Source organism: Etheostoma cragini, chromosome 10 (genome assembly GCF_013103735.1).
Source record: "Etheostoma cragini isolate CJK2018 chromosome 10, CSU_Ecrag_1.0, whole genome shotgun sequence".
NCBI lineage: Eukaryota > Metazoa > Chordata > Actinopteri > Perciformes > Percidae > Etheostoma > Etheostoma cragini.
In genome coordinates this window covers 13,310,721-13,334,648 of record NC_048416.1, presented here as the reverse complement: position 1 = coordinate 13,334,648, position 23,928 = coordinate 13,310,721, and the positions used below count along the sequence as shown (strand labels likewise).

General features: G+C 39.3%; 2 protein-coding genes across 2 annotated transcripts in view; one reads left to right on the top strand and one right to left on the bottom strand.

Moving 5' to 3' along the window:
• Positions 1 to 1,564, bottom strand: part of uprt (uracil phosphoribosyltransferase (FUR1) homolog (S. cerevisiae)) — a 6,606-nt gene extending 5,042 nt beyond the window's left edge. Inside the window, exons 1-4 of the mRNA XM_034882960.1 lie at positions 1,235 to 1,564; positions 524 to 566; positions 371 to 440; positions 81 to 143 (exon numbers count right to left, since the gene is read on the bottom strand). Coding sequence (XP_034738851.1) covers positions 81 to 143; positions 371 to 440; positions 524 to 566; positions 1,235 to 1,485 — 427 coding nt within the window. The 5' untranslated portion in view covers positions 1,486 to 1,564. The remainder of the gene's footprint in view (positions 1 to 80; positions 144 to 370; positions 441 to 523; positions 567 to 1,234) is intronic.
• A 253-nt stretch (positions 1,565 to 1,817) lies between these two features.
• Positions 1,818 to 23,928, top strand: part of abcb7 (ATP-binding cassette, sub-family B (MDR/TAP), member 7) — a 25,961-nt gene continuing 3,850 nt past the window's right edge. The window contains exons 1-13 of the mRNA XM_034882957.1: positions 1,818 to 2,011; positions 3,318 to 3,401; positions 3,484 to 3,561; positions 5,301 to 5,420; positions 10,661 to 10,793; positions 12,599 to 12,867; positions 13,457 to 13,545; positions 13,741 to 13,828; positions 17,882 to 18,056; positions 18,560 to 18,717; positions 20,898 to 21,061; positions 21,225 to 21,354; positions 21,780 to 21,851. Coding sequence (XP_034738848.1) covers positions 1,856 to 2,011; positions 3,318 to 3,401; positions 3,484 to 3,561; positions 5,301 to 5,420; positions 10,661 to 10,793; positions 12,599 to 12,867; positions 13,457 to 13,545; positions 13,741 to 13,828; positions 17,882 to 18,056; positions 18,560 to 18,717; positions 20,898 to 21,061; positions 21,225 to 21,354; positions 21,780 to 21,851 — 1,716 coding nt within the window. The 5' untranslated portion in view covers positions 1,818 to 1,855. The remainder of the gene's footprint in view (positions 2,012 to 3,317; positions 3,402 to 3,483; positions 3,562 to 5,300; positions 5,421 to 10,660; positions 10,794 to 12,598; positions 12,868 to 13,456; positions 13,546 to 13,740; positions 13,829 to 17,881; positions 18,057 to 18,559; positions 18,718 to 20,897; positions 21,062 to 21,224; positions 21,355 to 21,779; positions 21,852 to 23,928) is intronic.

Here is a 23,928-nt window from a genome sequence, read left to right as displayed (position 1 = left end):
AACTAAAAAACAAACTATCAAAACGTACACAGACCGAGGTACTCTAATTTGGTAGCTGTGCTAGGGTGGATTTAACTTACCACTTCTCATTATGCTGACTCCACAGTTGCCTCTTTCAAACTTGACACCTTCATACTTGTACCCTGAGGGGCAGAATGAAGTAGGAACATTCACAAATGTAGCTGCTCTCTAACAAGTCTACTATACATGCTGGAGGTAAAACACTGCATGCAAGCACTGCATTTATTTTTGCGTTTTTGTTATTATAATTTCTATAGTCTTAAATGCATCTTAAATTTTAGAATTGAGATTATGTGACTAATCTTTAAACCTGAATGTTGAGTTGGTTACAACATAAAAAGACGCTCACCTGTTGGCGTGGTCACAGTGCACTCTGAGTAAGGGAGCTGATTCAAACCCTCTTCAACTACTAGTCGGATCTATCGTTGGAGAAAGAGAAAGCTTACAGTTTGTAGCTTGTAAATATGCACATACAGTATATAATGTTAAGTCACAATCTTACCAATCGATCAGCACAAAACACAAAGTCTCCTCTGCTGGTTGTCCTGAAAATGTTAATATAAACATTTGATTAGATACTTCAGTACTTTTGTATAGGAATGCACCAAACCCACTTTTTCCTCTCCAGTTATGATACATACATTTATGTATGGTATTGACAAATACTGGGCACTGACCCTGTATCAGTGTCCTCTTTCAATTTAATAAAATTGACCTCATAGTGTGGAAGTGATAAGGATCATTCCTCTACATGTAAGGTAAACAAAACTTCTTAACAATAAGTGGAGATGTTTATTCCCTAATATTATTTTGATGCATCTACAAATTGTTGCCAAGACAGTTGCACTAAAGAAGTCCAATTGGACCAGTCATATACCTCTATCATCAATATCAATGTTTTCTTAGATAAACATCAGTTCTTGATACACTACTTTACACAAACCAGCAGACATATTATTCCAAACTAGGATCAGAAGACATAGTTTTGGACACTAGACTGTAGGATTGCAGTTATGATGCAGCTTGAATGTTTACTGTTCCTGTAATTAAAGGTTGCTTACATATTAAGTGCAATAAGATACTCTATTTGAGAACCTAAGGTTTTGAATTTAGAATTATTTAGTTCATACAGTATATTGTATTATTGTAATATGTACTACAACCAACAGATTTGGTGTGGTCTGTATTTCAAGATAGGAGAGTAGGGACTCACTTGTCTCTGATTATGGTTTGTAATTCACGGATCTGGTCATTCAGAGGCAGCAGTTTAAGCTGAGGACCCAGGTTATCTTGGCCAGGTTGTATGGTGGCATCAGTTGGTTCAGAGTCTGACAGCACAGCAGGCACATTACTACTACTGCTGCTGCTACTACTACTGCTGCTGTTGTTTGCAAATCGTACTTGCTTCATTGGATGCTCCTGGCCACTGTTGACATTGTTCAGTTGCTGATTGTGGCATGGCATCCTGAGTGCGAGATCAAGGGGCTTCTCTTAAAACTGTGTTAAAGCCGGACAGCGTTTCTTGAACAAGTAATCCAGTTTAACCACTGTCTGACAAAGACAACGTGTCCTTCCTTTAGCTTCGACTGCTGTTTTAAGGTGAAATTTTCCGAGTCACACAGCTAACGTTACCGCATACAGACTGCCCATTAGGACCACATTCACAAACCTTTAGATACTCAATCGCGTTGTGTCAAAAACAAAGTAGTAGCTGATATTTCTTCAAAAATACAGTGTTAAGTAAATCTATCTGTGTGCTAACGCACACTGACAGCGTTGGTGAAGACCGGATATGACGTATCCGGCGTGTTGACCGCCTTCCTCATTTGGCAACATGGCGCCGGTGATGGTAACGTTGAAATCCGGCTTTCACTTTCAAAGACGAAAATTAGCGCTTCTCCTTCGACAAACGAGCTCATATCACATTTGGAATAAAACGCGCCCTGAAAATGGGACTGAACATAAACGCCAAAGTAACGTTACATATCTGGTGAGTTAGGAGTCTGCTGGCAGAGGAGGACACTGGTTTTGGTGTGACAGTCACTACGCAAGGGCAGAGATCACAAGTGTTTAACTTTGAGGGAAGTTAGATTATATGATTTGTTCAGTTTTGCAAGATGTCATGGAAATATAATGTTAGTCAATTAGTTGCTAACTTAACGTCGAACGACAGCTAGCTAACTAGCGTTAACTAACTAACTAACTAACTAGCTAGCTAACCTAATATATTAGTTAATATAGTAACTAGTTGCGTTATCCATGTGAACATTAGCGGTTTTGGTTAATGTTAACATTAGCGTTATTGAACACCATGGTGAATGGTTAACGTCAGAATAGCGTCTGCACCTTGTCTTTTAGATTTGACCGTAAGCTAATTGAAAAGATTATAGTACAATTCACAGTCTGCTTGGAACTGTCACTATTAACCAAGCTAATGGTGTAGCATGGCAGTGGCCTGTCACGACTGACAAGAGACAGTAAATGTTATATAAGACTGTATGTTTGAGCCGCGCGGGGGCGGCTAACGTTAATGTTACTGTCATCAACATTGTTCGACAACTTTACTCTTCAATAAGTCAGCTGACATTTTTATAGGTAACGTTACATCTGGCTAAAACTAATGCAGTCAGAACAGCCCTATCATAAAGTCCTACCTTCATCAAGGTTTACATTATAATGTTCCGTTTTTGTTACTAGCTATTTGCTACCAAGTATTGGTTAATCTTTATAGTATACTTCATAAACTGACTGTAACTAAATGAGATCAACAGCATTTCTGATGTAAGGTTACAATAAAATCAGACATATACAATTCATGTATGAAATACTGTTTGTATGACATTGGCATAAGTATTTGTACACTGTCTCAAATTATGCTTTTCTCAAATGAGTTGTGTGTATAGTATTTCTTTACATAATGTGCTAGGTCATTATAGATAAGAAGATGTGTTGCTATGCTAGTGTCGTCAAAGAGATAAAAGTACCTAATATTGGCCCACCACATTCATATTACCAATAAAAATTTACATTTTCGTACATTATACATCCAATGTAACAACCCAACACAGGGTTAGTGTAAACTCAGTATGCTGATCTTATACCGCCCACTATATATACTAGATATTTATATGTTTGTTTGTATTGGAATTAAACGTGTTTTCAATTTATTTTACCTTTTGTTATTTTGTTGTTCCTTGTTTTGTTTCAGTGTTTGAGTTGTAAAATATCCATAAAAATGAATCAGCAGAAATAAGAAACATTAGTTAAATAAAACTCTTGTTGTTCATACGTTTCAGCCGAGTTCCCCTCCACACCTACGAACAGCAACATGGACTACAAACAGGGTCGAAAACAATCGTCGGATTTTGGAGGCAGTAAAAGTAAGTATGTTTGAGAAATAATCATGAATCATGCCTGTTATGGAAATCAAAAGTATTATAATAACGCATGATGTTTCCACAGCATTTACAGATTACAGACAAAAGAACATGTTGGCACGGAAATGCAGGAGGAAAGCTGAATGCAGATCCCAAAAATCTGGTGAGTTAAGTATCTTCTTTTAGTATTTGATCATTGAATCTTCATTGTGCTGCTATCTTTAAGGACCAGATTTGCATATGCACACTAAACAAAGAGCACATGTGAACTGAACTGAATGCAGTGAACTTAGGCTGCAGCTAATCAATATTTTCAATATTGATTCATTTTAGGGCTGACAATCGATGACAATATTTAATCTTGGTTAATCACAATCGTCCATAGTTAACGTGCAATTAATTGCAAATTAATCATACATTTTTATCTATTCTAAAGGTGCTTTAAAAAGGATTTTTTTTAATGCTCTTACTAAAATGGGAGCGCAAAAATACGCCTGTTTTATGCAAATGTTGATTATTGTTGCAACAATCCAAAAAAAACAAATACTGTCTAGAATATTTTCCAGAATAACTGTAACGCTACTGTATGCTCAAAACATGCTGAAAGCATAAAATGCCAAACTCAACCCCATCAAGCAGCAACCGATTCTTTCAGCCATGTGGGGTGGCTTTTTGTGCCAATGTTGTTGTATAAGAGTTCTATGGCCAATATATTGATATACTGTATGTATTAAGGTATTTAATAAAAGAAATGGCAGGTTTGAAATACACCATCATTTCTCCCTTTATACCCATTAGATCTCGATACAAAAGTATTCCTCACTCACATGTCAACTGATAACAGTCTAATTCCTTGTATCAATTTTGGAATCTTAAAATTAGGTTGTGAACCAGAAACATTAAAAAAAAAAAACAATATACGTATAATTGATTAATGGACTGCTTTTTAAGCACTAGGGTGGGAATCTCTTTCTCTGAAATTGTCATGGATTTGATCAAATCTTTATTATTATTATTATTATTATTATTATTATTATTATTGTTTATTTAACTATTTAAAATCTAATGAACTGTATTTACTTGAGTCTTTTATTTTTGTCTGCAATATGAAAAAGTTAAAATCTGTAAACTGGGTCCAACTTTAATTATTTGTATGAATAACAAAACAACTATAATCAAGTTAATCTAACAGGCTTAACTTGATTAAGTTAAATTAAACCCAGGTAATGTTATTATACACTACCTGGTCTCTCCTCCCCATGTAGTAAAGGGACTTTACTAGTGCATTCAACTGTTAATGTTAATCCTCCCTTTGCAGTGTTATGCACTGCTTCATTGTATATGATTAAACGCAGGTGTTGGGCACAATTTCCCTGTAATTTGCTTGGAGGCTCTGCCATACAGCAGCGCTGTAACATGGTGCCACCATATTGAGTGGATTAGAGGAATTACTGCATATTCTTTGGCCCATGCAGAGTCCCTGTGGCAGGTGTGTGGTGGAGTGTGTGTAAACAGCCATGCTGGCACCAGTGGGCTCTCAAACTCAGCTGGGATGACAGCCCAGGTATCTCATGGGACTTGTATTGTCAGACTGGACCCCCAGGTCCACCTGGAGACTCTGCTGTTGTTGCTGCTCCTAGGTCTCTCAAGAGACTGCCATTGACATTTGATGTTCCGTGTGTCTGCCCAAACAGCCATCTTGAGATTATTATGATTGTCACACAGAAATCAAAATGCAAGTTTGTTGCCAATATTGTCAAACATAAGGTAGGTGTGAAAGTTGACATTGTAGTATAGTAATTAAATACTATTTTGCTTTGTATCTTACAAGGCGGACATGTTTTAACAGACTAAGGGTATTATGATCTAAGAAGAGGCATTTTGTTTGTTTTTTCTGCACAGCTGAACGAGGTGAATTCATCCCAGATCCTGTCTGCCATGCTGTCTTATGTGTGGCCAAAGAATAGACCAGACCTGCGGGCCCGTGTTGCCATCTCTCTCGGCCTGCTCGCTGGAGCCAAGGTAAGTTTACAAAAAATGTAATTTTTATGAAATTTTGGTTACCGTAATTCCTCAAATAAAAGCCGGGCCCTTTATTCACCTGAACTGCAGAAGGTACCAGGCTTTTATTTGAAGCAGGCTTTTATTAGAGGCCTTTATTTCTGATTCCATCTGTTTGATAAGTATAATTGTTTTAAATAAACCGTTTTAAATGAATAGCCGTAGCACACAAATTTATCCCCGGCCTTAATTTGAGGCTGGCCTTCAGTTGTCCGTGTTGACCACGCTCCCGGCCTCTATCGCTACGCATATCGCACAAGTGAAGATATTCTTATTGGAAGTCCAGTCACTTAACTTTAAGGAAGAGGCTCCTGTCTAGGGCTGGGCACCAAACGTTGATACATTTATGGCACCCAACACAATATTCTGATCAATGAGTATACAAACATTATTTATCTATTGGTACCGAGTATCGGTACCTGGGAGCGCTTATCTGTCCTCTTTCCCCTCTCTGCATATTGACAGAGTGTGGAGCTCCGACACACACGCACGCAGAGGTGCGGACGTCGGCTCTGCAGTTTTGTTGAAGGCACATCGAGTTACGGCAATGCCGATAAAGTGGTTTCTAGTGTGGTTACAGTTATTCAAAACACGCAGAAGCGATATGATTGATATGATATTAATGGTGAGGCAAAAGTGGTCACAGTGCTGTTGATGTTACACTTCCTCTGAGAGAAGAAGGCACAACAACGGTTTCTATGCCTTGATGACTGACTGACAGGCTGAAGTTGTAAGGCAAGGCAACTTTATTTCTACTGCACTTTTCGGCAACAAGGCAGTTCAATTACATTCCTTTGCACTTAAGTTAGTTCTCCATGAGTTCAATGTTGACAACAAGGCAGTCACCAAGTTTATTTTTAAAGGTTAGGTTCATTATGCAGTTTCCACTAAAAAGTCTTTGTTGTTAACATTTCTTTGCTTTTTAGTTATTCAGTATTAGCGTGTACACAGTTTAATCTGTTTGTTTGTTTGTGTATTTATTTATTATATATAATATGTTCGTGTTGTGGCAAGAAGGTTTCTCTTTTTTTGTTAATTTTGGCCCAGTTGGGATTGATACCCATCCTGAGTACCTGTCCGACGCACCACTATCCAAAAGCACAACAAGCGTTGTTAATGTTACAACTTTATTTTAAATTTCGATAACTATTTTGATTCACAATTAAGGTGGAAAGAAGTTTGGTGTTTAATATATTGTGTTGATGTTGAAATGTGTTTTAAAACATATAGTATTGAAAAAGGTATTGTTAGAACCAGTATTGAAACTGAGGTATCAAAAGATTTTGAACTATGCCCAGCCCTACTCCTGTCCTTTTTCATTATGATCCTGGATGACACTGATGATGATACTTTTGCTTTCTATCTTGGTCAAGCTGAATCAATATTACAAGCTTGCTGATTTACAGGTTTGACTAAAAGAAAATAGTTTACTCACCACCAGTATGGCCATGTTTACAAAATGGTGAAGTCCGATGAAATTCACACTCAGCAGCTTTGGAGACGAAGAGGACATAAATGTTACTAGTTAATAACCTCTTCTGTCTATTATGGTTTTTTTAATCCTCCTGGTCCTCCTTGATTTGAGGGAATAAACTCCCAGGAAATATGTGGAGGAGAGGTTGGGGTAGGGCATGATCAGCCAAGGCTTGTGTTATGTGGATGAGGCTACAGTGTTGTTGTCATTACTTAGAATTCCTCATGGCCGCAACAGAAACTGCCGGATGGTTGGGGAGAAGAAGAAAAGAAAAATTCTCTTTAGACTGGAGAATGGTTAAAACATTACTCTATAAGTTTTGTACCTTTTATGTGTTGTATTCAGTGCTGAAGTCGGTGTAAATCAGGAGGTCAGGAGGAACACACAAAGAGTGCTCTTCTGACAGGTCACGGGGAGAGAAAAAGTCCTAAAACGCTTGTTGTAGAAACTACTGTTTACACCGGTTTGACTCTCTCTCACTCGTTTATTGGTCTCTCTCTCTCACTCCTTTATTGAGGAAGGTGGGGGTCCTCAAACACCAACCTGATTATTCTGGGGAGTCGCAAATCGACCACTGATTTAATACACAGGAACATACGGTATATTGCTTACATGTCTATGCCACTGACTATAGTGATGCTTTTGACAGTGTTACGGGTAGAAGAAAAAGAACTGTGATGTGGACTCACCCCTGAGTGAAATGACTCATCCCTGCGTGAAATAATTACAGACAGTGCTGCCTTTAGCTAAGTTACTAGCTTTGTTGTAACTTAAATTACATCCTCCGACCTTCATTCATTATCCATTTCCACAGTTTTAGAATCTGTCTTGCATGCTCATTTTAATTTGTCCCTATTTAGCAAAAACGTGCAAAAGTGAGGCATCATAGAGAATTGGAATTTCTTTAGTGAAAACTAGTGATTTGTAATTTTTTCCGTTTTAGTAGAAGGAAAGGTAAAAGCTATAGTGATGCAGGGAAGCATATCCCTTTTCAAAGCGAAAGAGTGAAGTGACAGTACAAGGTTGCTGCTGACATCATTTAATCCCACAAGATTATTAAGTGTCAGAGATCAATCTTTTAAATGTATACCTTCTCTAAAACAAGAGCAATTAATCAAAACAGGATGTCAGTGTTTCCCCAAGAATTTTAAATTTCTCACTAATGACACTAACTCATGTTTTAGGAGAAGACCGCAGCATCACTCTGGTGTAGTGAAAACCTGGTGCACTACTAGTTCAGGCAAAAATGCCTGTTTTATTATTTGTTAGTGGCTTTGTAGTTTTTTCAGTGGCACTGCTGCTAGAAGGCATATATATATATATATATTTATATATAGAAAGAAAGATTTGAGAACTCGAATAAAAATAGACCTTTTCTTTTGCTCTGATATGACAAAGCTGTTCAGAAAGCTCTATACATTAACCAATTCTAGAAATGAATCCTGAGAGAATAAACAACTTAAAACTAATTAATCATCATGTTCAGCTTCAGTCATTTGCAGATACAAATTGGTATACAAACCTCACGCTTCGGTAAGATGCTCTAAAGTTGCTGGGAGATGGCTGCTCACACAGCATCGCATTCATGAGCTACAGTATAGTTGGCGGAAAACCCTAGAGGAGGCAAAGCAAACTGACATTTGTAAAAACAAAACAAAAAAACAGTGCTTCACTGTTCTGCAGATACAGTTAAAGACTACATGCAGTATAACACAATTTTGATTACTAAATGATTTTTTGACATGAGTAGTAGATGCTATACATTTGAGGCATTGACTAGTCACACAAGGACATGAATCAGGCTTCTGGCCTTCCAGGATTTGTAAGTTTACTGCTATTTTTACAACTAGTGTTTCTAGCTCAAGAAAAACCAGCAGGGCTGAACATTTCACACATGATGATTTCTGAACTGCTGTAGGGTCTGTTGACTCTTTCATCATGGCTTTACAAGCTGCTTGCGTGAGCTTGTTGTTCTTGAGAAGGTTGATCATTTTGAAAATTGCATTAATGATGTTGTCTAAGTGTAAGACTCTTTTATAGTACAGTAGTATATCAGCATTTTAGTAAAAGTTGATGCCAGAACACAGCAATACAATGTATTTCATTGGTCTGATTTGTTAAAAAACATTTGTAATCAAAGCCTCTGCTTTGACCACAAGCAACACAAGCACATTTACCGTTGGCTGTGACACTGTAAAGAACCAAGAACTAAAAACTGGGCTTTTGCAATAACTTAAAAATAATAAATGATAAGCATCAATCAGTGCATAATGTATTTACTTCTCCTTTGTTGATGGTCTCTAATTTACAACCAGGAAAACAATCAGAAATTCACAGCTCCTGAATAAGCATCTACTGCTGCCGCTCAGCATGCCTAAGTGTGTTTGCGCTCAGGAGGAGAGAACACACATGCAATCCAATCTCCTCCAATTTTCCTGCTTTGCGGAGTTAGCCTCGTTTTCTGTAGTTTGTCAGTTTGAACTGAAGCCACCAGCAGAGTGGAGACAATTTTTAAATCAACTGAATAATTACATGGTTACAGTGTATCACACCTCTGCACTCCAGAATATCGGTGACATTTTCATTCCAAATACCTGATTATATAGAAGCTTCTGTTTTCGTTGGCCTCAAAAGAAGCTGTGCGTGTTTGTGTGTGTGTGTGTGTGTGTGTGTGTGTGTGTGTGTGTGTGTGTGTGTCTGTCTGTCTGTCTGTCTGTCTGTCTGACTGTCTGACTATAAGCCTTTGCTAATTTTTGATAGCCTGAAGCCACTTCTCCCCTACTTGATACTATATCTTTATTATCTCTGTTATGAGATGACATATCGCCAGGTACAGATTGACATGGTGCTGATTTAATCTCCAGTTGGTTGTTAATGGATTAAAAGAGCACATCCAACCTTATCATGTAATAGTGGTAAAATTGAGGATGTGGCCCCTTAATAATAATCCCAGCCTATTTTTGTGTCATTTTCTGTTGTCTCGGCAGCAAATACGGTATATTGTTTTTACCTTGAGGGGCTCAGAGGACTTCTGTTGTCTGAGTATAATACCCGAGTGTAAAAAGCAAAAACCCCGGGGATGTAGCTTTTGCAGTAGAAATGGTGCATTATTACGTGCCATTTTACATTAGCAGGGTCAACAGGGGTTTTTATTTTTTTTTAAGGAAGTGCTTTTACTTTTTATTTAATCAAAATTATATCAAACATAATTTGACAGGAGTAAAAGAAAAAAGCCATACCCTGTGTTAGAGGTTCAAATGAAATGGGTTTCAAATGAAAGTATTCTGCTGTGTTCTCTTGCTGTCTTAATGTGCAGCGGAGTGCCTTGCCTGAGTCACACAGCTGTCCCTGTGCTTTTAATTAGCCCTAATAACCATTTCAATTCCATTAGCAGGAAGCAGCTACCTCACCAGCACAACCAGTCAAGAAGAATACACACTCACCCAGCATACTATACCATACATTATGTGCATGCATATCCGTAATTGCACCTGAATGGTAATATTGTGTTTATTGCCTAACAATAGTGGAAATCCATCTTTCTAAACACATGGGGCACACACACACACACACACACACACACACACACACACACACACACACACACACACACACACACACACACACACACACACACAGATGACTAGCAAAATGTCACAGGACTACATTGAGCATATGTCTTTTTTCTCCTCCTCTCTTAATGTTTCCTCTTCCTCTGCCTTTCCAGATAACCAATGTGACGGTGCCCTTCATGTTTAAGTATGCAGTGGACGAGCTTAACCAGATGTCGGGACACATGCTGAACCTGAATGACGCGCCAAGCACTGTGGCTACCATGGCAACGGCCATGCTGATTGCCTGTGAGTCCCAGCCTTGTATTGCACTAGCAGGTGCCGCGCTCATCAGAGGGGACTGTGGGACTGCCTATTATCTACAGGCTGACCTTTCCAAACACATTCATATCAATGCGGCTCCTTCACCTTATTTACATCGTATGCGCCAAGTTCACTTCTGTCAATCCTTGCAGCCCTCATGTGCGTCCTGACGACTTTGCAGTACGATACCTGTGTGCTCCCAAGGCAAACAGAGCTGGGTACATTTTAAAGCAGCGGGAAATAAATTGCTAATGTCCTTTGAAAGGGGTTGGAAATCTTTTTTTTGCGTTATGCAAAGGCCAAGGATGTTTCTTTCACTTTATCCCTTCAGTGCACTTCTTTTTTCCCTCTTGGTCCAAATGGCTCCTGCAAATACAAGAGGGCTAAGGGGTGACATGTAGCGTGAATGTCAAGTTTCTTCCTGCTTAGAGTATTTTTTGCTATGAGCTGCTGATGAGGAGCAAAAATAAATGAATTTTGTGATCCTGACATCCACTGCAAGTCACTCTGGCCTTGAGTGAGCTCAGATGCAATGTACACTTAGTTCTGTAGCCACTTATTTTAATGAGCCCACTTAGGTCTTGCACACTAATGCTGCCTGTCGAATAATTGGAGCACATGAACAAGACTCCAGACAGGAAGAATTAAGATGACGAGGAAGAATGAAGGGGATGCTCTTAAAGAAAGGAAATTAAAAAAAAAATGTTGTTCTCTCTTTGCGACACTCAAGGCCCGGTGCTTGGAGTCTGTGGTGACGGGTGTAATTTGGCTGAAAAGGTTGCACAGCTCATCCTACCTTGTCAGAGGTGGACACGTTCATTAGATGAGCATTCCTATTTAACGCCACATTACAGCCCTATGAAGACTAGCAGACAGAGCGATTATTACCCTGACTTTGGTCTCCGCAGACAAGTCGTGTATTCACACAAGTCGGGGATATTGCCACAGGAAGGCCACGTGTCATTCAAACACAGTACTAATTTGTCATGCTATCCATCTGCTTGTATATTAGCTTATGAGAAGTGTAAGAGATCAAATAATTGACTTCCTTGGACTTCCAATAAGATTGGTGATTTTAACTCTAATTGAACTGCTTTGGTTTTTGCTGCAAATCTGGTAGCCTCTCTAAAAAAACTCCTATAATAATAATAATAATAATGATTCAAAAATAAAAATACCTTAAATAAAGGCTGTGTTGCTTGCATCTAGCCCCATCATACAGATCAGCCAGACACAAGTCTAGACTCAGTGGTGCAATTAAGCCTGCTCATCGACTCAGCTCAAAGTCAAATATTTCTGTTACGCTGTTATTAAAATCTCCTCCCCCTCTTCAAGTATTCTGCTCACACATCTAGCCAGCTCCCCGCCACACACACTGAACACACTTGTGCACACTTACATAGCATCCCTCCCCTGTCTGCAGTGTGCTGGCCTGCCATGGTAGTTTCAGACAGCCTCATGTTCTTTAATTACAGAGGCTTGGGGAGGCTACTGCTATAGCCGTGCAGTGCTTTGCAGACCAGAGGTGATGTGGAAAAACCTTCCCCTCCACCTCACACAAGCCTTCACTTAAGAAAAGTTGACTCTACCTGTTATAGTCTGTCTTTCAATACTGTATTACATCTTACAAGACAGGAAAGGTCACATTCTTGTTTTGCTGCCTCGTGTCCCTTTAGAGCTACGTAACAGTCCATTAGTGTTTAGGATCAGGATATGTTCTTCATAGCGCCCAGCCCTGCTGCTTTTCCCAGCAGATGTGCTAAATTCTCCCGTTTTCTCCGCTATCCCAGATGGCACCTCACGGGCTTGTGCAGCCCTATTTAACGAGCTGAGGAACACCGTGTTCGGCAAGGTGGCCCAGAACTCCATCCGACGAATCGCCAAGAACGTCTTCCTCCACCTGCACAATCTGGATCTGGGTTTCCATCTCAGCCGCCAGACAGGAGCGCTCTCCAAGGCCATCGACCGCGGCACACGGGGCATCTCATTTGTCCTTAGTGCACTCGTCTTCAATCTTGGACCCACAGTCTTTGAGATGATCCTTGTCAGTGGCATTTTGGTGAGTCTCATGGTGACATCCACGCACAGTGATGCTAACCATAATCTTCAACATTAATGGAGGATGCTACCAGAAACGTTTAGAATTTTTTTGTTGCTGTTTGCACAAGACCTTCCATCACCTTGACATTCTTCACAGCAGATTGTCTGGAAACTAATTTTTGGGAATATTGTCTAATTTACACTCTAAATGGAATATGAATCCCCATGAACTTTTGGTGGAAACACAGAGCCCATTAGCGTCAAGGTTGAATCCCAATGCTTTGTAGCAGCTTAATGCTTAAAGTGTGGTGCCATTATTCCACTCTGGACCATTATGTCAGCTTGCCTGTAATGAGGGCAGACTCCATTGCCCAAATACCTAAAGCATTAGCACGATTAGTTCTTGTAGTTTCCCCTCCATCTGTAACACTCAATTTCATAGTGGAATGGTCAAAAACAGTACATTCTCAAAACGCCTTGTGACGGCAATGTTGGAGTCCGGTGGTCTGATGTGGTTGCTTGACTCTTTATCACAAAGACGTTAAGTCACAGCATGTAAAGATGTAAAGGATGCTTTTGTTTTGTCTGTGCTTTTTTTCTTTCTGCAGTATTACAAGTGTGGTGGACAGTTTGCAGCAGTGTCCTTGGGTACCTTATCAGCATACACCATCTTCACCATTCTCATCACTCAGTGGAGGTAACAACAGAGATTAGCCCTGTGTCTGACTCTATTTCACTTGGTTGGTTTAATTGCTTATGGGTGTTATCACTTGAAAAAGATTCGGTAAATGATGTAGTGGATGTCCGTACTGACAATAACAATGTTCACTAATGGGCAGACATATAGCATGTACTTAAAGTGTTATGTGTGTGCACGTGTCTCTGCACACAGGACACGTTTCCGGATAGAAATGAACAAAGCAGACAATGAAGCCGGCAACGCAGCTATTGACTCCCTCCTTAACTATGAGACTGTTAAGGTGAGATCCAACCCCCCACTCAACCGCACATAAACAGGCACATATACACACACCTACCATACACTCTTCTTTAGCTCCTCCTCATCTCCTCCCCTTTCCTTCATCAATCCTTCCCTTTTTCGCTTCTTCTTTCCAGTCTTTTTTTTCCATTTACTTGAGACAGGCGCATTGACATGAAGAAATATTTACTTGTGATAATAGTGTTTCACTAGCGTGATTGTCACTGTCAGAATTTGCCTTTTACTTAAACCAAAGACCTTTCCTACTCTCTCCCCATGTATGTATCGGTCTCTCCTTCTCTGATTCTCACAACTTTCACACACAAACTCCTTATCGAAAAAAGTACAAGTACAAGCTAAAAACTGACTTTCTGATTACCTTTTCAAATGTGAGAGGAGTGGAATTTATGGCTGAAAGGACTCAATCTGTACTATAGGTTTACTTAAAGGTTATCATACTCTCAAACCGGTTGGGAGTGCGGTCATGGAACCTGTTGTGAGATGTGAAATGTTGTAATATGATTATTGTCATAGTCAATAGACAATTGACATTGATTATGAATATTCTACTTCCATATTGTCTGGTAGGGCTTTCAATCTTCCTCTATACTACCATACAAATTTAATTTATTTTTTCTCAGATATTCTGTGATCTGTTATTTCTTGATAACAGACCGTTGCTAAGTATACAGTAACAGACCGTTGCCATGCATAGCAGGGCGTCGCCATGGGCGCAGTTCTGTTCACTCTGGAGGAGAGCTTTCAATCAGCTGAAAGAATTCCGGATAATTTATCAGCTGGGGTAAAAAGTTGGGAAACGTGGATCAACTTCTGTCCTCCAATTCAAGCGATGACAGCAGATCTGGCGAGCGCCGATAGCTACATCTTCATAAACAGTCTATGATCGCTACGCAGTAACTTCAGTCCAAGGGACAATATTGCTAATTAGTTAGCTTAGCTACATTGCAACATGTTTAACGTTACAGGTGTTTCAACTCCAGCAACTGCGCAAATAGGAAACAAGAGGACATAAATGTCAACATAAATATTCCCAAAGAAGTCCCATTCATTCCATTGTTTGTAGGGTCCCAACGCTCGGTTTGGTTCTGTCTGCGTCTTGCACAATTTATGGCAGCAATGCATTTACTTCTTCTGCCTGGATCTTTAGGAACCTTATAAAACGCTTTCCCTTTAGCTTTTCCCTAATGGTTCTGGCATCCCGGTGCAACAGGAGCAACTAGCTAGTAACGTAGCTAACATGTAACATATAACAACAACTCTGGCACAGCTCCAACTCTGGCGCTCGGCTCTCCACTTTCCTGCTAAAATGGCGGCGTTTTGATATAGACTGGTGCATGCTGGGATTGTGTGACGTCCTCCCGGAGCTCTATTGTCTGGATATTTAACTGTTGCCTCTCTGATCAAAGAGGAACTTCATAGCTCATAAATGATTGCAAACCTAGCTCTTCTGCTAAGTTTCACAATGTGTTTCACGGTATAGCCACATTGTCGCCTTTAAAACTGAGGTAATGATCAGAACCAAAATAAAAGGCTAGCCAACAATTCAGTATTATTAAATATTGTCTCTATATAACTGTATTGTAATTGAATTCTCATCAAGGTTATAGGAGTTTTGACTTTCTAATTAGTTTTTATATTTTAGTTTTGACTTTTAGATATCATTTTAGTTTAGTTGCAGTTAGTTTACATAGTGTGTTTGCTGGTTTTAGTTTAGTTGGTCTTATTTCAGAAAGTTTTAGTTTTTATATATTTTGTTTTATTTAGTTTTAGTTAGGGCCAGCTATAATATCTCCGAATTATGTAGCTCCATACAAAATACATGATTGGAGAATAGTTTAATGCTTAATCTTCTTACTACTTTACTGTCCAATGATAAGCAATTGCAGCACAGCGCCATCTCATGTCAAGTCCAATTCAGTTCAATTTCTGTGGTTCAATGTCACGAGAGTTGACATAAAATCATAGTATATACAAGTGGATTGGATTCTTCAGCGGTGATTTATTTACAGAAATGATTTACATTCACATTTCGTTTTCATTTTAGTTTACATAAATAATCCTGATTCTTATATTGAGATATTGTGGTTCAAAGTCCTCATGTGTAAAGCAAGTTCATTCAAAGGACTAAGAGTTTGGATAATGTAATACTTAAAAGAATATTTGCACTCTTAAGAGAGATAATGCAGTGCATATATATAGTACATATTGAGCTTACTAACAATTATTTATCTATATATCTGCTAATTATTATTATCATCAACCATGATATTTAAAGTTGCCTGTTTTGTTTGACCAACAGTCCAAAAGCCTTAGAATATTACGTTGGCTATCGCAAAAGCTGGAAAAAAAATCAGCAAAGCCTCACAATCCAGAAGATGGAACTAGAGAATGGTTGGCATATTTGATTGAAAAATGACCGTCATCCTCTTATCTTTATATTGACCGGTAAAATGGTACTTTTGTACTGGGTTTGGTCCTATTTCTGTGCTCTCATTCTCTGTCCTGCTCCTCTTCTCTGTCAGTGTAAAAATGTCCACCCTTTTTTTTGTAAATGTCACTCCAGTTGCTGCAAACAATGAGGAATTTATCACTAGACACTCAGGACAATTTCCTGGTTAAGTCAATGACCCACAGAGTTTCTCGGTTATAGTTTTGGACTGGAAATGTCTGCCACTGGAGGCTTTATTTTGAATAGAAATGTCTGCTGAGAGCCAGGGTGGTTTATAGGTGAGTGTGCTAACAGCGACACCTGACTGATATGATGTGGTGCGGCTGTAAACACAGTTTTTTTCTTATCTCAGTGGCATGGTTATCCTGAATCTTCATCTTAAGCCTCTTTCTAGGTAACCTTATGGTACATAGGACACATACAAACCTCAGTTTTGGGTGCTCTGTTAGGCTGTTCTAGATATATTTTGTACTCTTGTTATTTCTTTGCTGTATTATTTTGCGTCCTGTTTTTCTCAACGTTTTGTTCTGTGTTATTTTGTGTCATCTGTGCCAATGCGGCCAGATTTAGCATCACTCTGAGCCAGTGAGTGTGCATATGTAATTAGATCTCCGCCCACTCAGAAATCCGTTCCACTTTGACAAAGGACTGGATGAGAACCTGAACACGGTGCCTTGCCATGATTCTATTTGTCCTCCATGTGCTACTTTCTTCTTCTTTTTCTCCATCTCTTTCTCTCTCTAATTCCTTGCATTTCCCTATATGCAAATCCGTGACAAGTCTGTAGCAGCACAGCACCACTGCCGTTAGCTAGAGCAGCAAATCGCCCACTTAAACAGCGCAGAGGAACAATAGTGCAAACTAAACAAACAGCAATAATAGGTAATTGGCAGCAGAGTTGAGGCGGGTTGCTGTTATGATCATGGTGTAGTTTTATGTGCCGAATTTAAGAGATGTGCTTGTGGCTGATTCATGACGCTGATTTTCTCTAAATGATAGCTGCATGTCTTAATCAAAATTAGTGCTGCTTGTGTGGTGTAACACTTCAGAGCTATCTGTGCTCTGTTGGTAGGTGTCTGTGTAAGCTGCTACAGATGTAAATACAGAAGCCGACAGTGCCAATGATGAATACTTTGCAGCAATTCTTGTTCAACTTGCAAGTGATGTTTGGGCTTTCCTTACAATTATAATTGCCTAATATTTTATAAACTGTCATTTTGCCATAATCACCACCCTCAGCCAAAGCTGCTTTGCTGAGCAGGCTCTGGATTTTGTTCCATCGCCCTCCACATCCTTTAAGATCAGTGGGGAGGAGATGAAGATACAGAGACATGAAAAAGTGCTTTAGAAGCCAACTGAGACCCACACTACGCCCAGAGCAGTCACAGAGAACAAATGTAGCCTTGAGACAGGCTATGCTAAAGTGTCTGCCTGACACTACTCTCCCTTATACTTTAACCTTAACCATATTTTTTCTCTCTCCCTCTTTCTCTCTCAACTTTCACTTTCTTTCCTTTTGTGAATCCTTTTTGCTATCTCCGTGCCCTGTGCTCCCTCTCTGCATGTTTCTCATCTCGGCTGCAGTATTTCAACAATGAGAAGTATGAAGCTGAAAAGTATGATGGATACCTGAAGACCTATGAGTCGTCCTCTTTAAAAACCACGTCCACGCTCGCCCTGCTCAACTTTGGCCAGAGTGCCATCTTCAGTGTCGGCCTCACTGGTATGATGTTGCTGGCCAGCAAGGGCATTGTGGCAGGTGAGTGTGTGCAATGTTCTTTTTTTTTTTTAATGGGGAAAAATCATTCTATCAAGATCTATAAACCAATAAAAAACATAAAGGCAGAGAATACATAACTGACCGAAATTGACCTCTTCATGCCCATTATCGGTCAGCACCAGTGCATTTAGGAATAAGAAAGTTTAAGGATAAAGACACCTCAAAACAAAATCAAATGGACAGTTGAAATAGAAGTTGAAGTAAAACCCTGACTAAACGGGATAATAGAAACTAAATGAGAACAAGGCACAGCAAGCATGAAAAAGTGGCGTGAATAGAAAATAAAATAACCTTGATGCAGAAAATGATATCTCAGCGGGTGGAGATAGATTCCGACTATAACATGCTTTGTCGGCTTTCACAACTTCAAAGAAGAAATGTTTTGATTGTTTTTTAGACATTGTATCCCATGATACTTTACATGCATGATCCAATAGAGCAATATAATGCGCATGTCTGTAAGTTCTGTTGCTGTTGTGTAGGTACGATGACTGTGGGAGACCTGGTGATGGTGAATGGGCTGCTCTTCCAGCTCTCCCTCCCCCTCAACTTCCTGGGCACAGTGTACAGAGAGACCCGGCAGGCCCTAATAGACATGAACACTCTTTTCACCCTGCTCAGCATTGACACCAAGATCAAGGTAACTTGTCGGCCTGACATGCGTCTTCTCAGTAAACAGCAAAAAAAAAAAAAAGTACATTCTTTTTCTTCCTCTCACACGAGAGAAAAGTACACTGGCCGACAATAGAAAGTAAATACGGTGTTAAATATAAGATCTAAAAAACTTGATTAAGCCTTTGCAAGAGATCTTTTTCTTCAACAGCAGCACATAATGGTGGTGAAAGATTTTATCACAGGACTCAGCTATTCTTGGCCATGTGACATAGCTTACCTATCCACACGTGCTGTAAAAAATAATAGGTTGTAGTCAGACATAGTGATTACATGCTTGATGTGACTCAGGTGCTTCTTCGTCTATTGCCACTTCTAAAGCACGACATTACTCACTGGTCGGGATGTTAAGAGAAATTGCGGCAGAGCTGACTTTTTGCTGATTTATTTAGAGCATTAACTAGTTAGTTAGATCAGTTAAGTAGCCATTTTAATTGATGCACCTTACATTTTAATTTTGTAGCGTGTAAAAACACGGTTAATGTTGTCTTGATATCAGTGGGTTTTGAAATAACAAGACAGAACATGTTTGTTTTATTTGTATAGTTTTCTGATAAAAATGATCATTGACTAAAAACGATGGAGCTATATGACAGTTTGTGCAGCTCATCTGCTCAATCAGCGGTAGTGCTCATTCACCCATTGTACAGAGGACCTAATGGTACACACTTTTTTGTCCTGTAAAGTTGTTGATAGAAGGGTAAATGTGCTAAATGTTCTGTTTTCAGTTTTTGCCTAATTTCCTTTCATAGGTTTGTTGACAAAAGGCCCCTTTTTGGGCTTAGACTCTTGCACTAAAGTCCTGTCTTCTTCACTGTCCCCTTTACGTTTTACATTGCCCACTAGGACTGCAACTAATGAATAATTTTGATTTGCATCAGTCTACATATTATTTTCTTGATTAATAAATACATTGATTAGTCCATAAAATGTCGGAAAATAATGAAAAAATGCAGATTTATAATTTCCCAGAGCCTGAAGTGGTGTTTAAAAGACAGCGCATATCAGATATTAGTAATAAAAACATCAAATCTTACTTTCAAAACGCTAAACTGAGAAATTGTTGTCTCTTTTTTTTCTTGAATGACAAAAGATTACAAAAACTGTTGTTGATTATTTCAGTTCAATTGCCAAGACACATGTACTGCTCTTTATATTCCCTACATAGTGTTATTAACGTTGAACTGCCTATTTGGGAATCCAACTGAAAAAGAAATACCAAGTCACATTCAAATCTAGATCCTGTCCTTTCAGATTTTACCAGTTTTGTCCTCTTTTTCTTTGCTGTCATAGCTATCAATTACTTTTGTAAGACAGTTCAGACATTTCACTGCTTTTATCTTCTTCTTTTTTTCTCAACACGACCGCCCATCTTGCGTCAGACAAGCACATTTAAGTGCAAATGTGCGCCTGCTGCCTAACAAAATGAATGCCTTTTCCATCTACAGCCTGTAATTATAGTAGGAGAAATAAATCTGTCCAGTTATTTTTCACTCATCAGTAATACTCCTCTCCATTGTGATTCCCTGTGGAATGGCACTGCCCAGCAGGCCATTACTGTCTGAATGCTTTTTTTTTTGTGTGGAACACATTGGCCTATTATGTAGATGTAAAATAATTTAAAACACCCCCTTACTTGAAACTGCTCCACAAAATAAATGATTTTGGCTATTTTCCATGTTGTGGGTGTGTAAAATGATCATTTGTTTGTACTAATGGTCTATGAGTTATTTGTATTAATTGGTTGAGGTGGATTGTGGGTGATTGTGTTGTTATTAGGTAGTATAGAAACCGAGCAAAACAGGCTTTTACAACTACTCAGGGCGAGGCCAGCGCTTTATTTACAACTGACCGTGGCTGCATCTCAGCACAGCACTCTGGCTCAGCTCAGTATGCACCGAAAGTTTTCACACTTATTGATCCATCGGTCACCATGAAGGGCAGCTTCTGAAGCATCAGTTGAAACGACCTTGCTGTGAATGTCTCTGCTTTATGTTGGCCATGTTGGCTCTGTGTTCCAGCATTATACCCCTTTACAAGGTGTTGGAGTAACGTTGCATCATGCCGGGCCTTGTCTGTCAGTGGCTGTTCTGTATCCGTTTCCTCTCTCTGTTTCATCTGAATCAACCCTCTGATGGTTTTCTCTAGGAGAAGGATCTCGCCCCGCCATTAGCCATTGCACCCCAGGGGGCCTCCATTCGCTTCGAGGACGTCTATTTTGAATACCTGGAGGGCCAGAAAGTGCTAACTGGAGTGTCCTTCGAAGTGCCTGCTGGGAAGAAGGTGGCTATAGTTGGTGGCAGCGGGTCAGGGTAGGTCACCTTTCATAGAAGTACACTGACTGTCAAACCTTTAGCCAGGTATTTGTCATTTCATTTGTATGTGCAGACTTGACATCAGATATCATCAGTAGACTGTGGGGGTGCAACTCACAGGCAGAATAATGCTGACGATTGGTTCCACGTCTGGTTGCAGGAAAAGCACCATTGTGCGGTTGTTGTTCCGCTTCTTTGAGCCCCAGCGGGGGAACATCTACATAGCGGGGCAGAATATCCGAGACGTCAGCCTTGACAGCCTGCGGAAGTCTTTGGGGGTTGTACCTCAGGTCTGAGACACACCAACACAATAAAACAAACACAAAATGTAATGTTATCAACACTACATAGATTTTTTTTTACTATTTGGAGCTTTATCCCCACATTTAAAATGTGTGTCTAGATATGACTTTTTCAATAGAAAATATAATGTATTTGAGTTATTACTGTTACTTGTATACAACAAGGGGGCAGCATAGAACAAAGTAACATTAGTAGTTGTCTGCATTAGAAATGAGCTGAATTCAGTTAGATTTTCACTGCAGTGAGCTCAGAGGCCTATCTGAACAGATGGTGCATGAACAGTATTTTTGTAATTTGCAATCCTTCTCTTTCTCCCTCCTACCCTGTCTTTGTATCTGCAGTCCTCTTGTTTCTGTCTATGTTGCAATAAAAATATTTTCTGAAGGCTCTTTTTTTTTTCTGTGTCGGTCAGGATAGCGTTCTGTTCCACAACACCATCTTCTACAACCTGCAGTATGGAAACATCAACGCTACACCAGAGGAGGTGTACCAAGTGGCGAAGCTAGCAGGCATCCATGATGCTATCCTCAGGATGCCCCATGGCTATGACACCCAGGTTGGGGAGCGAGGGCTCAAGCTGTCAGGTTTGCTGCACTATTATGACTGCTGTTTAAATATGGTCTCCACTGCAGAAGCAAATAAAAGAGCTGTGTGTTTTGTGTATTTCCCTGAATTGTATACTAAGTTAAACAATTTAAAACTCAGAAATAATCTACTTGTATTGTTCTTGTTTCATCTATCTATTTTCATTATTGATTAATGTGTTGATTCAGCACAAAAACATGTTTAATTTACATTGATGTACAAAAGATAAAAGCCACAAATCCTCACATTAAAAGAGAATTCCGGGCGATTTCAACACGTAGCTCTGTTGATTGTAAATTTGGAGTGCTGTCAGTAGAAAGAAACATTAAAACAATCGATGCTGCCTACATTGTTTTGCTGGAGTTAGCATCCAACAGGCTTAAACAGGGCACGTTTTAAACATGGCTTTAGCCTCTTAACATGTTCAAAATTTCATTACAAGTGCCTAGCCATGTGCAGTGAATCCTTCTGAGGGAACACAGTGAATCTGACTGCTGTAGATGTGACAGAAATGCATTTCCTGTCCACATAAGTCGATTGTTGAACTCATTCAATTAAATTTAAAAAGTGTAGTTTTTTCACGCAAAAAATAATTTGTCCTTCGTAATGACTATGTAGAATCAGGCTGTAACCTGACACCACAGTGGAGTCAGGAGAGCAGAGCAGCCGGCTGCAGCAGGTCAAAAGTTCAAGAGCCCACTGTTGCTTAGTTACCTGCATTAGCTCTTGAACTGCAGCTCCCCTGAATCCACTGTGGTGTCAGGTTACAGCCTGTTTCTACATAGTCATTACTAAGGACATAACAACGGCAAATTGTTTTTTGGTGGGAAAAATAAATGTTGGAATATTGGATTTAATGAGTTCGACAATTGACTAGTGTGGACTTCACCGGAAAACAGGAAAAAAACAGAGGTATGGATTAACACAGCTTTTATGCATTTCTGTCAGATCTACAGCAGTCCGATTCACTGTGTTCCCTCGGAAGGAATCACTGCACATGGCTGGGCACTTGTAATGACACTATCAACATGTTTAGAGGCTAAAGCCATGTTTAAAACTTGCCCTGTTTAAGTCTGTTGGGTGCCAACTCTAGCAGGAGGATAACATGTTGTAGGCAGCACCGATTGTTTTTTGTTTTTTTTCGACTGACAGCACTCCAAATTTCCAAACAACACAGCTACGTGTTGAAATCGACCGGAATTCTTCTTTAAAGAAGGAGGGACCAGAGAATGTTCAGTAGTTTTGATAATTGACTATTTTCTATCACAATTGTAGCAGATTAATCAACTAATAATTTCAGTTCTAATATAATATTGCTATTATGATGTGAGGTATGATTTGGGGTATAATAGAGTAATAGAGATAGAATAGGGCTTGAATATTTCTGGTCTCAATAAGTGATATACAGTACTACAGTCAGAATGTATCTAACAGTTACAGCTGTTGTAGCTGAACTCCTAACTACATTGCATAGCATGTAATTACCCAAATATTATACTATATACAGTATATTAGGGTTTGTATGCTTTGATAAATAAGTGTGATTGAGAGACTACAAAATGCAATAGGCAGTATTAACATTTGCACAGCTCTAGATTATATTAACATTTCTGCCTAACTATTGCATTTGAAAGTACTTTTAAGACTTGGTTATGAGCTGCTGTCTCGTAAAAGAAGCTGATAAATCAACTAATTACTTAAGTTTTTACCTTAAATTAAGTTTTACCTTCTTTTATGCGATTCATTATGAGACTTCATCTGCAGCTGCACCATTGTTATTTCGGTGTCCTCTTCTGAGTGGTGTGTGAACTTGTTCAGTGGCACGTTACCTTATTTGATCTGCAGGGATAGCACGCGATCAAGTGGTATTTGGCTCCTAGAATCACGCTTCAACTCATCTAGCTAGCATTAACACAATGTTTAACATACACAGTGTGTGAGCAGTTTCACTCAAAATTCAAGATGCAATTACTAGC